At 57.8% G+C, this 14210-nt stretch overlaps 2 protein-coding genes across 2 annotated transcripts; one reads left to right on the forward strand and one right to left on the reverse strand.

Moving 5' to 3' along the window:
• Positions 1-206: 206 nt before the first annotated feature.
• Positions 207-11564, forward strand: SLC34A1 (solute carrier family 34 member 1). The gene is made up of 12 exons (XM_032403484.1): positions 207-315; positions 459-608; positions 705-833; positions 905-1048; positions 1952-2063; positions 2187-2382; positions 2465-2560; positions 8097-8166; positions 8444-8611; positions 9839-9955; positions 10057-10181; positions 11061-11564. Exons 1-12 carry the CDS (start codon positions 207-209, stop codon positions 11562-11564), a joined length of 1920 nt encoding a protein of 639 aa, XP_032259375.1.
• A 1626-nt stretch (positions 11565-13190) lies between these two features.
• Positions 13191-13902, reverse strand: PFN3 (profilin 3). The gene has a single exon (XM_032403485.1). It carries the CDS (start codon positions 13679-13681, stop codon positions 13268-13270), a length of 414 nt encoding a protein of 137 aa, XP_032259376.1. The 5' UTR covers positions 13682-13902; the 3' UTR covers positions 13191-13267.
• Positions 13903-14210: the final 308 nt, after the last annotated feature.

Raw genomic sequence — 14210 nt, forward strand, 5'->3', positions numbered from 1 at the left:
TACCTGAGTGTGCCTCTCTGGCACATGTGGGGGTAGAGGGTGCGCTTCCCTGGGTGTGTGTTGGGAATCACACACCGTGGGTATTTGTGCGTGTGACTACGTGGGTGTGGATATGGACGGTGGGTGGGTGAATAGGTTATGTGTGAGTCTCCAGGACACGGTAGCTGTCAGTCAGCGTTGCTGCCGCCCCACAGTGTGTGCCCAAGATGATGTCCTATGGAGAGAGGCTGGGGGGCCCGACTGTGTCCCCACTCCCAGTCCGAGGGGGACACATGATGCGTGGGACAGCCTTTGCCTACGTGCCCAGCCCTCAGGGTGAGTACGGCTCCCATTCCTGGACCCTGTGTGCCCACAGTTGCTCACGTCCCCGGTGAGGTCTCCACCCCTCTGCCAGCCCGCCCCCCCAAACCTGCCTATCCCAGGGCTTCTGGGAACTCCTGACCAGCATCCCTCCCCAGTCCTGCACAGGATCCCAGGGACCCCCGCCTACGCCTTCCCCAGCCTCAGCGCTGTGGCCCTTACTGAGCACGGCTGCCCCTATGGGGAGGTTCTGGAGCGCCATGACCCCCTGCCTGCCAAGCTGGCCCTGGAGGAGGAGCAGAAGCCAGGTGGGCCTGGGCAGAGGGTGGACAGCAGGGGCAGCAGCACCCAGTGCCCTGGCCCCTGGCCCCTGGCCCCTGTGCTCACGACTGGACCATCTCCAGAGCCTGGGCTGGCCCAGAAGCTGCGCTGGGCTGGCATGACCCTCCTCAAGGTGCCCCTGATGCTCGCCTTTCTCTACCTCTTCGTCTGCTCCCTGGACGTACTCAGCTCCGCCTTCCAGCTGGCTGGAGGTAGGGCCAGAGGAGGGGACCGGGACAGGGTTCCTGAAGGGCATCAGGCAATGCTGGCTCATGCTCCTCAGGGAAGGTGGCTGGTGACATCTTCAAGGACAATGCCATCCTGTCCAACCCAGTCGCGGGGCTGGTGGTGGGGATCCTGGTGACTGTGCTGGTGCAGAGCTCCAGCACCTCCACGTCCATCGTTGTCAGCATGGTCTCCTCCGGCTGTAAGTTGGCCCACCGGGGCTAGGGAAAGAGCGCGGGGGCCTGCCAGGGCTGAAGGGGGCTGAGGGGGTGTGTCCGGGCTGGCGGCCAGGGGGAGAAGTGGGGCCAGGGAGCTAAGGGCAAGGGCAAGAGCAGGACTCCAGCATCTCCCACTCTGTCTTCTAAGGCGTGGCCAGGAGTAGTCTCAGCCAGGAGGGGTGCCTCAAGATCGGGAAAGGTGGCAGATGGGGAGTCCTGCCCCAGGAAGGCTCAGCTCCATATCACCACATAGTCACTTATTCCATTGGCCAGGGAATCAGACTCTGCTGGAGATGTACGTAGGATTTATTGCAAGGAATTGGTTTACATGATTGTGAGGCTGGCTAAGCAAATCCAAACTCTGTAGGGCAGGTTGTTAGGAAGGGCAGGCTGGAACTCTTGGGTGGAAGCCAGTGCTGGATAGCCTCAGTTTTGCTCTTAAGGCCTTTAATCTCACTGGATGAGGCCCACTCAGATTATCCAGGCTAATCCCCTTTACTTAAAGTCAGCTGGTTGTAGAGGTGAATCACACCTGCGGAATACCTTCACAGCAGCATCTACTGTCGGATCGAATGACTGAGTGCCAGAGCCTAGCTAAGCGACTCATGAAGCTAACCATCACAACCGTGTACACGTGCACACACGAGCACAGATCTGCATTTGCATGCAGGACATGGGCCCTCAGATACATATGTGCACACGCAGTGCATCTGTTCACTGTGCACGCACACACATCACATGTGCCCGCGTGTACTTGTGACACCAAGGCTGGGCAGCGTCGTGGCAGGCCTGGGGGCTGGGACGTGGGCAGCAGGCCTGGAGGGAGATGGTGCAGGGGCAGGAGTTGGGTGGCCCTCACCCAGTTCAGAGGTCCCCTCTTCTGCTAGTGCTGGAGGTGAGCTCTGCCATCCCCATCATCATGGGCTCCAACATCGGCACCTCTGTCACCAACACCATCGTGGCGCTGATGCAGGCGGGGGACAGGACGGACTTCCGGCGGTGAGGGGGTAGAGTGGTGCGGGGCCCGTGTGTGTCGGGGGAGGGTGGTCCCAGGTGCCAGGAGCCCCCAGCATAAGCGCATCCTGGCCCCGGCCTGCCCTGCAATATGGCCTCCCTGCCCAGGGCCTTCGCAGGGGCCACGGTGCATGACTGCTTTAACTGGCTGTCGGTTCTGGTCCTGCTGCCCCTGGAGGTCGCCACCGGGTACCTGCACCATGTCACTCGACTGGTGGTCGCCTCTTTCAACATCTGTGGTGGCCGCGACGCCCCTGACCTGCTCAAGATCATCACAGAGCCCTTCACCAAGCTCATCATCCAGGTGGGGGCAAGGCTGGCATGCGGTGGGGGCCGGGGGGATAGTAAGGACCCCCTCTCACCCCGACCCCACATCTTGCACACAGCTGGACAAGTCTGTGATTACCAGCATTGCCACCGGTGATGAGTCCCTGAGAAACCACAGTCTCATCCGGATCTGGTGCCACCCAGACCCCACAGGGGTGAGTCTCAGGCCTGGCCACAAGTAATTCTGTGCCAATCCTTTGCAGTCTCCCAGCGGCTTGAGGCAGCTATTATCAATCAAGTCGAGTCGGCATGTCATTGGGAAAACATATCAGAAAGAACTTGGGGGGTGGGACGCAGCAGCCTATGTTTCAACAAGTCCTCTAGGTCTGCTCCGTGCTCAAGTTTGAGAACCACTGATCTGGCTCTACCTTCTGGCTTCACAGGTAGAGGACAGGCTCCGAGAGGCCTGCCGGAGCTTGTCCTGCCATTTCAGGGCCCTGAGGACAGGTCTAGCAGTCTAGGGCTCTCTTCTCCCCGCTAGGGTGCCAGGGGGAGTCATGATTCAGCTGTGCCATGTTTTGAGGCCCAGGTAACATGGGGAGCAGGTGGTGAGGAGGTTATGAGGGCGCCTGGGGAAGCTGAACAAGCAGGAACAAGACAAGTGAGCCATGTGGAGATCTCATTGGAGACACGGCAGCCGCTGTACTCTCGTCGGCGCTCCTTCTCTGGGAGACTGCCACAGGCATGTGTCCATGAGTCCTTCTGCCAGGAATGGAGATGTGTTTGGCTCAGTAGCACACCTGTGGACCTGCCATGACACCAGGCTCACAAGAAAGCAGGCAATCGGCATACTTTCTCACTCAGCCACGGAAAGGGAGGTGCTTCATCAAAACCATAATCCACGGTATTTGCTTCTCCTTAATTACCACATCCAAGAAGCAACTCCATTCAGAACAGAGAGAAGGAAACCTGAAGTCCAAGGCTCGGCACGGCCTGGCCCCCTCATCCTTCCTACTTGCTACTTGATGTCACCGGCCCTTGATCCTAGCGTGAACAGAGAGCATCCTTTCAGCCCAACCTCTGTGTGGCTCCTTCGCATCTGAGCATCTGAGCACCTGAGCATCTGAGCATCTGAGCATCTGGGCATCTGAGCACATGAGCATCTGAGCACCTGAGCATCTGAGCAGCTCTGGTTCAGCACTTCTGAGTGTTCTAGGTAGTCTGACATCAAAAAGCTCATGCGGGCAGCCTTAGGCTGGCTTTGTGACCCCTCAAACATAGTGCTGCCTTGTCACCAGGCCCCTGGGCACTCTCTGAGCTCTGTGAATTGCCCAAATCCTCTTCACTTCATAGCAGAATCTGGATGACACAGAAATCACACCGCTTGATCTTTACAGAAAACAAGCCACGGGAGGGAGCTCCTGGGCTGTGGAGTCCCTCCCTCGGGCTGACAGAGCTGCTGCCCCCCTGCAGCCACGCCCAGCAGGCCGCCCCTGGCAACATTGAGCCGGACGTAGCCTGCCCCTGACGGAATCCTCCCGAAGCGCTGGCGAGGTGGACACGAGCATCCCGTCTCCCACTCGTGTGAAGTCAGCCACCTGAGTTCACTCGGCGGGGGGCCGTCCCCACTGCGCCCGACGCTGCTAGCTTGAGCACTGGCCTCGCAGCCCAGTCCTCCCGGAAGAGCGGGTCCTCCGGAGCAGTATCCAGATGGGATTTCCCGGGCTTGAGAGTAGCTGAGGGGTGGCATCCAAGCTCCCTGTTCTCCCCCTCTCGAGTTCGGGTCATGTGGAACACGGCTCCGCAGCCGAGTACCTGCTCCGGCCATGTGTACTTGTGGCTCCTGCACCAGACTCGAACTTTCCCTGTGGCCACCGAGTCTCCCCTCCAACCTGTCCTTGTGGCCTCCGGCTTTCACCCAACTGGACACCCAACCTCGCCCAAACCAGTCTCCAAGGAACCCAGTCACCAAAGACCGTATTGGGAATCTGATGGTTTCCAGATGGAGGAAGAAAACCCAGAGGCAATTTTAATGTTCCAACACCTCTTGACCCTCCAGGCGTACCCCTGTCCTGCGAATTACCTTCTTATGTACTCACACTATGGATTGTCAACCATACTCGCCTGGCTTAAACAAGCATCCTTTGAGGACTTGCAACCAGGGAAATAGGATTTATCACTGGCCCATTTTACAGGCTCAGAGAGGCTTGCCCAAGTCCATACCATTGAGGTAAAATGAAAATCTTGGTGGAATCTGGAGCCCATGCTTCTGAACCTCCATCTCGCTGCCTCTTCCAGAAGCCAGTCTGGTGTCCCACCATATGTGTCCATTTCCCACTCTGCCCATCGGGCCTGAATACCACCAGGCGACCACAGCCACTCAGAGACTGCTCCAGGGGCAGTAGGTGCTGCTCTAAGAAGGAGTTCTCCTCTTTGCCACCAGATGGCGCTGCGGGTACGGTGATTTCTGCTTCCAGAAAAACAAAGCCCTTAGAGCCCCCCTTCCCCTGCAGGCTGAACTACAGCACAGGCCCACATCCTGTGTGTTTCTCCCCAGGGAAAGGATTCTTGGAGCCTGACAGTCTTCTGTGAGCTTAATCATGTCCTTCAGTTCCTACTGGCACTTAAATCCTAACTCTCTTCCAAGATTCCTCAAAACTAGCCCCTGGGAAGAGGTGGGGGCGTTATAGATAGACCTCATGCTGCAGGGAAGGAAATTGGGGCCCAGAGAGGTTAAGTGTTTGGTCCAGTGTCACACAGCTGGGAGTGGCTCAGCTGGGGTTTCAGCTTAGGGCTCCTGGGGCTCATTTATTCTGTTCTTCCCACAGATTTCACCACCCCCAGGCCCAGGAAGGATGGGCACATCTAGGGGTATGTTCCAGACCCTAGGCTGCCCAGTTATTTGTCAAGGCTAGAGCTCCCACCTTCCTGACAAGGAAGCCCTGGGCCTGCTCCCTCCCCTCACTCAGTACCCACCCCCAGCCTGACTGTGCAACCTACCCACTCTCCGGCATCCCCACCCCTACTCCTCTCTCACACTTTCCAGTCTCTGCATCCCCCACCCCCACCCCTATGAGCTCAGCCAGAGCCACACAATCCTGGCAGGAAGGTCAAGTGTCAAAACCCTAGGGGCCTTAGCCCTCAGCCTTGCCCTGCCCTAACACAGCCAGCCCTGAGTGGGACACCCCCCCACCCCTGGGGCCCCGTGAAGTTCCTCCCCTAAGAGACCCTGGGCCCAGCCAGGTCAGTGGGGCACAAGCTGGTCAGGCACGCATTCATCTCAGGGATCATCTGCCTCCCAGGGCTCCAGGCTGGTCCACCATGGTCTTCCCCAACAAGGCCAGGACCCTGAGACACACCTGCAGGAGCCATTGATCCTGGCCTAGGACGTCAATCTCACACAAACACATAAGCACACATCCTTCCCTCTGTGTGATCCTACATGGGCCCAGGGACGGAGGGGATCTAATCCTGATTAGGAGGCACGATGTCTTACTGAAGACTTATCATGAGATAAGCCTGTGGAGAGCACTTCACACACATTTTCTCCTGTAACCGCTACAACAGCTCTTTTTTTTTTTTTTTAAGATTTATTTATTTATTCATTTGACAGAGAGAGAATAAGCAGGGGGGAGTGGCAGGCAGAAGGAGAGGGAGAAGCAGGCTCCCCACTGAGCAGGGAGCCTGATGCGGGATTCTTTCCCAGGGCCCTGGGATCATGACCAGAGCCGAAGCAGACGCTTAGCTGACGAGCCACCCAGGTGCCCCTTTATAACAGTTCTTATGTCATCCTGCTTTAAACAGGCTCAGAGAGGTGGCATGACTTGCCCCAGGTCGTTGGTGTAAAAAATGGGACTTGCTCAGATCTGCTGAATGGCAAACACACAGCTCTCCCCCTTACACCTGGCTCCCTCCCACCCTTGTGGCACTTACCACCGATTTTCCAGACTGCTTTTCCGGCAGAGCCCACCAGAGACTATTCTCTCCTGGTTTCTCAGCTTGAAGCTGTTCCCTAGGTTTGAGGGTGCCCCAGGGCCCTGGTTGGGCCAGCTAGAACACAGAAGAGCACACTGCCCCACTCACACTCATAGCAGCTCAGGCCCCTAAGAGAAACCAGATTTGAAGCCAGGCTCCAGAAATAGTTCTTACCTCTATCATATATTTTATAAATGACATGGTTTGGAATAAACCCTAAAGGAGCCATGCCATTGAAGTTCCGTTCCCCCGCCTGAGACACGACCCTCAGCACAGGGGAGGTCTGGGGCTGTGGGATGCAGAACTTCCTGGGACCAGAGCCCATATCAGCTCCCAGAGGCGGCAGAGGGTGAATAAGGAAAAGTTGTTGCTCTGGCGTTTTGCCTGGAGCCCTGGGAGTAAGTGTCCCTTTCTGGGGCTCAGTTCTTCCTTTGGGAGATGGTTTCTCCTCATCCAAGGTCAGCCCACTTTTTCCTTTCAAGGCTGGGATCCTGAAGGAAAGATAAGGCTCCCCAGTGGCATTTAAGAAAAAAATAATTCCTCAGACCAATGAGGCTGCAAAGTAGTGGTCCAGACCAACCTGGCCCTCACATAATTGTAAAGTATGGGGTTTCTCTTGTAGAATTGGGCCGTTTGGCCATGCGGGGCTACGTCCCTGGATGGTGACACTGGCCTGGAGCTGAGAGGCTGCTGCCCCTCTAGGCCCAACACACACCCCTCCACCACCCCCACGCTTAGCCTGAGCCCCTCATTTAGGCTACCTGCCTGGCCCTGGGCCCTCTGAATTGGGGGGCCTCCCCCGCCAAGGAGTAGGTGGGGGATGGAAGAAAGGTGGGGCCTGGACTTCTGCCCACCGATGGTCCCCCCCACCCCCGAACCCTAACTTCTCCCGTAAGGATTTTTTTTTTTTTAAGATTTTATTTATTTGACAGAGAGAGACACAGCGAGAAAGGGAACACAGCAGGGGGAGTGGGAGAGGGAGAAGCAGGCTTCCCGCGGAGCAGGGAGCCTGATGTGGGGCTCGATCCCAGGACCCTGGGATCATGACCTGAGCCGAAGGCAGCCGCTTAACGACTGAGCCACCCAGGCGCCCCTCCCATAAGGATTTGAGCGAGAGGACAGTGGAGCTTGGGCTAATGGAGCCTCAGGCGAGAGGATGGGGCACAGATGCTGGGGAAGCAGGGGGGACCAAGAGAGGGACCGGTAATAAAGGATAGGGAAGGGAGAGTTTTCGGAAGGAGGGCCATAGTCAGAAGCACCCAATGCCAAGGAGAGGTGGAAGAAAACGAGGACAAGAAGCCACAGGATCAGGATGCCCCTGTGGGCCCCAGTGAGAGCACAGAATATTCAGAGGGCTGACCATGGCCAGATTCTTGTATGGCAGGCATTTCCACCCCCATCTCTCCAGCAGAGAAGACGGGCTCAGAGAGACAGGCCAACTGTCCAAGGGCATGTAGCCAGAAGGCCCACCTCCCTCCTCTCCCTAACTCCCCCCTTATCCCCAACCCCAGGCTACATTTTCCTAAATTGTCTCTAAGTCATTCTCCTCTTTTTTTTTTTTTTTAAGATTTTATTTATTTATTCGACAGAGAGAGACACAGCGAGAGAGGGAACACAAGCAGGGGGAGTGGGAGAGGGAGAAGCAGGCTTCCCGCTGAGCAGGGAGCCCGATGCGGGGCTCGATCCCAGGACCCTGGGATCATGAACTGAGCCGAAGGCAGACGCCTAACGACTGAGCCACGCAGGCACCCCTAAGTCACTCTCCTCTTAATCTAGGCTCCCACCCCCATGCCCAGGGCAGAAGCCAACAACAGCTGGACCGTTGGAAATGCCACCGTGGAGAAATGTGAGTGCCTGCATCATGGGAGATGTTTGGCATGGCAGGGGCAGAGCTGGGCAGAGGAAGGTCTGCCCCCCCAATCCCCACCACTGCTGCTACCAGGCCCAGGAAAGCTAGCTGTCAACCAGCTGAGCTCCTGGGCTTTGGCTAGGCCCTGCTGTTGAAGCTGAAGGAGGCTGAGGTGGGATCTTAGGCTCCAATCCCGAGAGGGCAGCAAAGGTGGGGGGCTGGGAACCAGCTGTAGGGGTTCAGCTCTCAGCAGCTTGACACTCCCCCCTGCCAGGCAACCACATCTTCGTGGACACAGGGCTGCCTGACTTGGCCGTTGGGCTCATTCTGCTGGCCGGCTCCCTGGTGCTCCTATGCACCTGCCTCATCCTCCTCGTCAAGATGCTCAACTCTCTGCTTAAGGGCCAGGTGGCTAAGGTCATTCAGAAGGTTATCAACACTGGTGAGCCCCCAAGAACTGGGTGTGCGGGCCCCAGGACGGGACATTCCAAATCTTACTAAGTCCCACCGCTGCCTTGCTGTGTGATCTGAGTGAAGCCCTGCCATCTCTGAGCCTCAGTTTCTCCCTGTGAACAAAGGAGTTGGGTTGGGTGTAGATAGATCTGAGGCTCCCGAGGTGCTGGCAGCTGGGGACCTGCGGCCACCTCTGGCTGTGGTTCCATTCAAGTAGGTGGCTCGAAACAGATTCTCAGAAGCCACCGACTCATTCAACAAGTACTCACACCCGTGTGCCCAAGCATGGGGTAGTGCCAAGGATACAGAGCTGAGCCACAGAGATGGATCCTACCTTCAGGGGACTCCCAGCCCAGAGGAGGAGATGGATGTACAATGAAAAATAAATGGTCAAGGGGGATACATTCAGATAGAGGAGTGACTGCCAAGGAGAAAGCAAAAGTGACAAATAGAGAATATGGAAGAAGCTGCTTTCAATGGGCAGTCAGCAGTCTCCGTGAGGGGGCCGAAATGAGAAGTAGTCAGATGTGGCTGAGGGGTGTTCGGGGCGGAGGGAACAGCAGGTGCAAAGGCACAGAGGCAGGGACCAGCTGGGCAGAAAGGTGGCCAGCAGTGTGGTGGGAGCTCAGTGAGCGAGGCAGGGAGAGGTCGGTAAGGTAACAGGGATAGAGCAGACCACGGGGCCCCCACAGGCTATGTTCAGAGCCTGGACTTTATTAAGGGTAATGGGGGCCCTTGAAGGGTTGGGGCAGGGGAATGACACCATCTGATTTTCATCTCAAGCTTCATTTCAGGCTTTGGGGACGATGCCCGGCCCTGGCGGAGGCTGCATAACAAATACTGGAGTCAGGTGCCTTTGTGGATTCAGGGGAGCTTAGGGATGGGAGAAACAAAGTTGGCCAGAGGGCCAAGGGTCAGGGAGGGCTTTTCAGCAGCCGTGGTATCTGCACTGAGCCCCAAAGAGGAACATGTAGAAGCAAGGAGGATATTCCGGGCAGAGGGAACAGTCGAAGCAATGGTGTGAATGAACCAGGCTGAGAAGGGCCTTTAACCCAAGATCAAGGAGGGCGCGTAGAAGCCACCGCAGTTGAGCAGGGGACTGCACTGACAAGGCCCCCCCTGGAAGCAGGCATCCAATCCCTCCTCCCTAGGGGAGGCCCTGGCTACTCTGTCAATGCCCTCCTACTGACCCTGCTGGGACGGGGTGTCCTTGTAGACTTCCCCGCCCCCTTCACCTGGGCCACAGGCTACTTTGCCATGGTGGTGGGTGCCGGCATGACCTTCGTTGTCCAGAGCAGCTCTGTGTTCACCTCAGCCATCACCCCACTCATTGGTGAGTGCCCATGGCAAGGCGGGGTGGGGGTGGGGCAGGCTGGCAGGGAAAGGGCTGAGGGAGGGGCCCGGGGAGAACCTATCCTCTCCATCTGCCCCCAGGCCTGGGTGTGATCAGCATCGAGAGGGCCTACCCCCTCACACTGGGCTCCAACATTGGCACTACCACCACGGCCATCCTGGCCGCACTGGCCAGCCCCAAGGACAAGCTGTCCAGCTCCTTCCAGGTGCGTCTGGGAGGGTGGCTGCCAGGGGCAAGACAGGACTGGGACTGAGTCAGGGCACCTGACCCAGGGTGGGATACCATGTAACAAAGTTTTTGACTGCCTACTAGGGGCCACCCACTATGCCAGGCTCTGTGGAAACCACACGGGGCAAAGTCGGCCTGGTGCCACCTCCAAGACCTTAGCACCTACCAGGCGCAAACTACTCAGATAATCACACAAACAACAGCTAGTGGGATTTGCACTCTGAGGAAGGGCTGCAGCATGACAGGGGCTGGCCCATTCTTGGGGACCAAGGACAAGTAGGGGGGGCAGATGGCAAAGGGGTTGCTGTTCTAGGAGCAAAGGAGTAATGACAAGCCTGGGGCTGGGGCCAGGGCTCAGACCAATCAGAAGGCCAGAGCTGCCGAGCCAGAAACTAGTATGCATCTCTTTGCTGCTGGGTTTGGGCAGGATCTGCTGGGCAATTTGCGAGAGGGGTCAGTGGGGGGGAATGTGTAGCATTAGGGCAGCATTTTTTTTTTTTTTAAAGATTTTATTTATTTATTTGAGAGAGCGAGAGAGCATGAGAGGGAGGAGGGTCAGAGGGAGGAGCAGACTCCCTGCTGAGCAGGAAGCCCGATCCGGGACTCGATCCCGGGACTCCAGGATCATGACCTGAGCCGAAGGCAGTCGCTCAACCGACTGAGCCACCCAGGCGCCCTAGGGCAGCATTTATTTACCACCTGGTCCAGAAGTGAGTCTCAGTATTTTACTAGGAGCACATCAGCTCTGACTTTCCTGCTGCCCAGGCCAGGCCAGGCTTCGCTTATCTACCCCAGCTGGCATGATGGGGAGCCAGAGCCCACGCCCACTTCAGCCCCTCTGCCCTCTCCTCTACAGATCGCCCTCTGCCACTTCTTCTTCAACATCTCGGGCATCCTGCTGTGGTACCCGGTGCCCTGCACGCGCCTGCCCATCCGCATGGCCAAGGCGCTGGGCAAGCGCACCGCCAAGTACCGCTGGTTTGCCGTTCTCTACCTCCTCCTGTGCTTCCTGCTGCTGCCCTCGCTGGTGTTCGGCGTCTCAATGGCAGGCTGGCGGGCCATGGTGGGTGTGGGCGCACCCTTTGGGGCCCTGCTGGCCTTCGTGGTGCTCGTCAGTGTCCTGCAGAATCGCAGCCCCAGACACCTGCCCAAGTGGCTGCAGTCGTGGGACTTCCTGCCCCGCTGGATGCACTCCCTGCAGCCCCTGGACCGCCTCATCACCCGCGCCACTCTGTGCTGTGCCAGGCCTGAGCCCCGCTCCCCCCCGCTGCCCACCAGGGTGTTCCTGGAGGAGCTGCCCCCCGCCACCCCGTCCCCCCGCCTGGCACTGCCTGCTCCACACAATGCCACCCGCCTCTAGCCTGCGGCCCCAAGTGCCACCGGGGGCAGGGAAGGGCCTGTGCTTGGTGCCCACTGTGGAAGGGCAGAGGGGCGTGTCCGTGCACTGTGGGCACGGGCCTGTCCTTGTGTGGGTCCTCAGAGGTCTGGGCTTGTGTGACTGAGGGTCAGTGTGTGGTGTGTGCGTGAGCATGTTCAGGTGAGCCTGTGTGTCATCCTGCATGTGTGGACTGACGCACCTGTGGGGAGCTGTGTGCAGGCTGCGGGGTACCTGGCTATGATTTTGAGTCCTTGGCCCACAAGGGGGTCTTGTTGGGAGGCCTGCGCTTGGTTCTCCCGTACACACAAGTCCGACTCGGCGGAGCGGGAGTAAGGGTGGGTCTGAGGACATGACTTGCGGCTGTTTGCTTGAGCAGAGATGTGGGTGCTGAGTCACTGGCTGAGTTCTCACCCCTCCCGGTCACCTTCCTTCCTCCATTATACCACTCTCCTCATCCTCACCGGCTGTTCTGCAGCACGGCCACAACCCCCTTTCCCGATACTGCATGATGAAAAAGGAATTAAATTCTCATTATGCATTTACAAGTCTGTGTGCTCTCCATCTGGGGAGGGAGGTAGACCATGGCTCAGGGTTCAGCAGCACTATTTCCTGCAAGCTCACCCCAACAATCCACCTAACCCTGCCTTAAGGAGTCCAACCCCTGATTCAGACTTCCTGGGAGTCCCTCCTAGGGCCTGGGACCACCCCCAAGGCAAGTATAAAGAGGGCTCTCTGCGCCATCCCCACCCACCCCATCCAACTGACTTCCTCTAGTCTCTCCCTGCCTCTGGACTCCCTTCCCCTTTCTGGGATAAGATTAGTGTTCCAGAAAACCAGTGACAGGTGGGGGCTTGTCAGGAGACACTGAGGTGGGGCAGGGAAGGTGGAAATGGGCAAGAGAGGCCATACCCTGGGCCCCAGCACATATTGGGCAGGGACCAGCAACCCTCCCTCCCACCTTTGTCCTTTACCTTTGGGCAATAAACCAAGCCTCACTTAAAACCGTCCAAGATTTTTAATTCCTCCTTTTCCACAGGGCCCCTGGAGCTGAGGCCTGCAGAGTGAGGGTCAAGGGGTGGGCGATACCTAAGTTCTTCCTTAGACAGCAAGGGGGGAGGAAGGCCCTAGGGCCCCAGACCTCATTGTGATGGTCTTGGACATGCGCTCTCCTTCCACTCCCTTTGGGGTATGTGAGAGGAGATGCAAGAAACTGGGAGCCCCAGAGCTGCTCTCCAGCTACTGGCCCTACTCCACCACCCACTCACCACACTTGCAAAGGCTTCCTCCTGCCAAATGGAGGGGGTGAGAAGTACACCGGCCTCCAGCCTGACTCCCTGATCCCATAGGGCCTACCTGGGGTGCACCTGGGGAGGGATGTGGGAGGGGCTCCCTTTATAGTGTGTCTTGCACAGAGGTGTGCAAAGTTTTTTGGGAAAGGACTCTGGGAAGCCAGGCCAGAGGCCTCTGCAGGGCTCTCATGGATAAGGGGGTACAGGAGGCTGGGAAGCCTCTGGACTCAGAATCCCAGCCCCATCAGGTACCACGCCCCGCCCCCCCCCCCCCGCAAGAATCTTTCAGGGAAACTGGTTTTCTCATCTGCAACTGCCCTGCTCGCAAACATAGGATGAACCAGCCACGCCCATCAGTTTATTTTGGCCCAGCCACACGGCAGCCTAGCTGTCCTGCTAGGTGCCCTGCATGCGTAGCCCCTTGATCAGTTTATGCACTGTCTTGTTGAGGATGCCCCCGTGCACGCCGCGCCGGCCCATGAGCACGAGGAGCACACGTGGGGTGTGGCCCACGCAGACCGCGCGCCCATCCAGCCCTTTAGTGCGTGCGTCCAGAACTCCATCGCCCTCAGACAGCAAGTGGTCGCGGATGACGCAGCAGCGGCGGCCTGCCACGCTCAGGCCTGACTGCAGGAAGGTGCGCCGGTCAGGACCTGTGAGCACACCCACCTCTTGCGGTGATATGGCAGCCAGAAGGCCTCCGGGGCGCGATGCCCACACGCAGCGATTGTCCGAGTGACCCACGATGGCCACGTCGTCAATGCGCTGGTCCCGCAGCACCGCACTGATATAGCTTTTCCAGTCTCCCATTCCGACTCAAAGCGCACCCCTAGCGTCTAGGCGCACTTTCGCGCGATATCCGGCTGTTCCATGTGCCTGGAACCGCGGACACTGTGACGCATGTCGGGCGGAGTTGTGACACTGAGGCATGGCGATGTCACAGAGAGGCTACGTACACTGGAGAATGTATACGTGGGGTGAGGGGAAGGCGTGGTGAAGTTGTAAAGTTAGCCTAAAAGAGGAAACTGCGGAGCGCCTGGGTGGCTCAGTCGTTAAGCGCCCGCCTTCGGCTCAGGTCATGATCCCAGAGTCGGGCGATCGAGCCCCCCAGCCGGGCTCCCTGCTCAGCGAGAAGACTGCTTCTCCCTCTCCCACTCCCCCTGCTTGTGTTCCCTCTCTTGCTGTGTCTCTCTCTGTCAAATAAATAAATAAAATCTTAAAAAAAAAAAAAAAAAAAAGAGGAAATCGCCTACGTCTAAGCCCCCCTTGAAAAACTAACTTAATTGGCTCACCAAGCACAGTGTACACGTGGGTTTAAGAACAAAAAGAAAGAGAGCAA

This window comes from Phoca vitulina, unplaced genomic scaffold (assembly GCF_004348235.1).
Source record: "Phoca vitulina isolate PV1807 unplaced genomic scaffold, GSC_HSeal_1.0 scaffold6, whole genome shotgun sequence".
NCBI classification, from domain to species: Eukaryota; Metazoa; Chordata; class Mammalia; order Carnivora; family Phocidae; genus Phoca; species Phoca vitulina.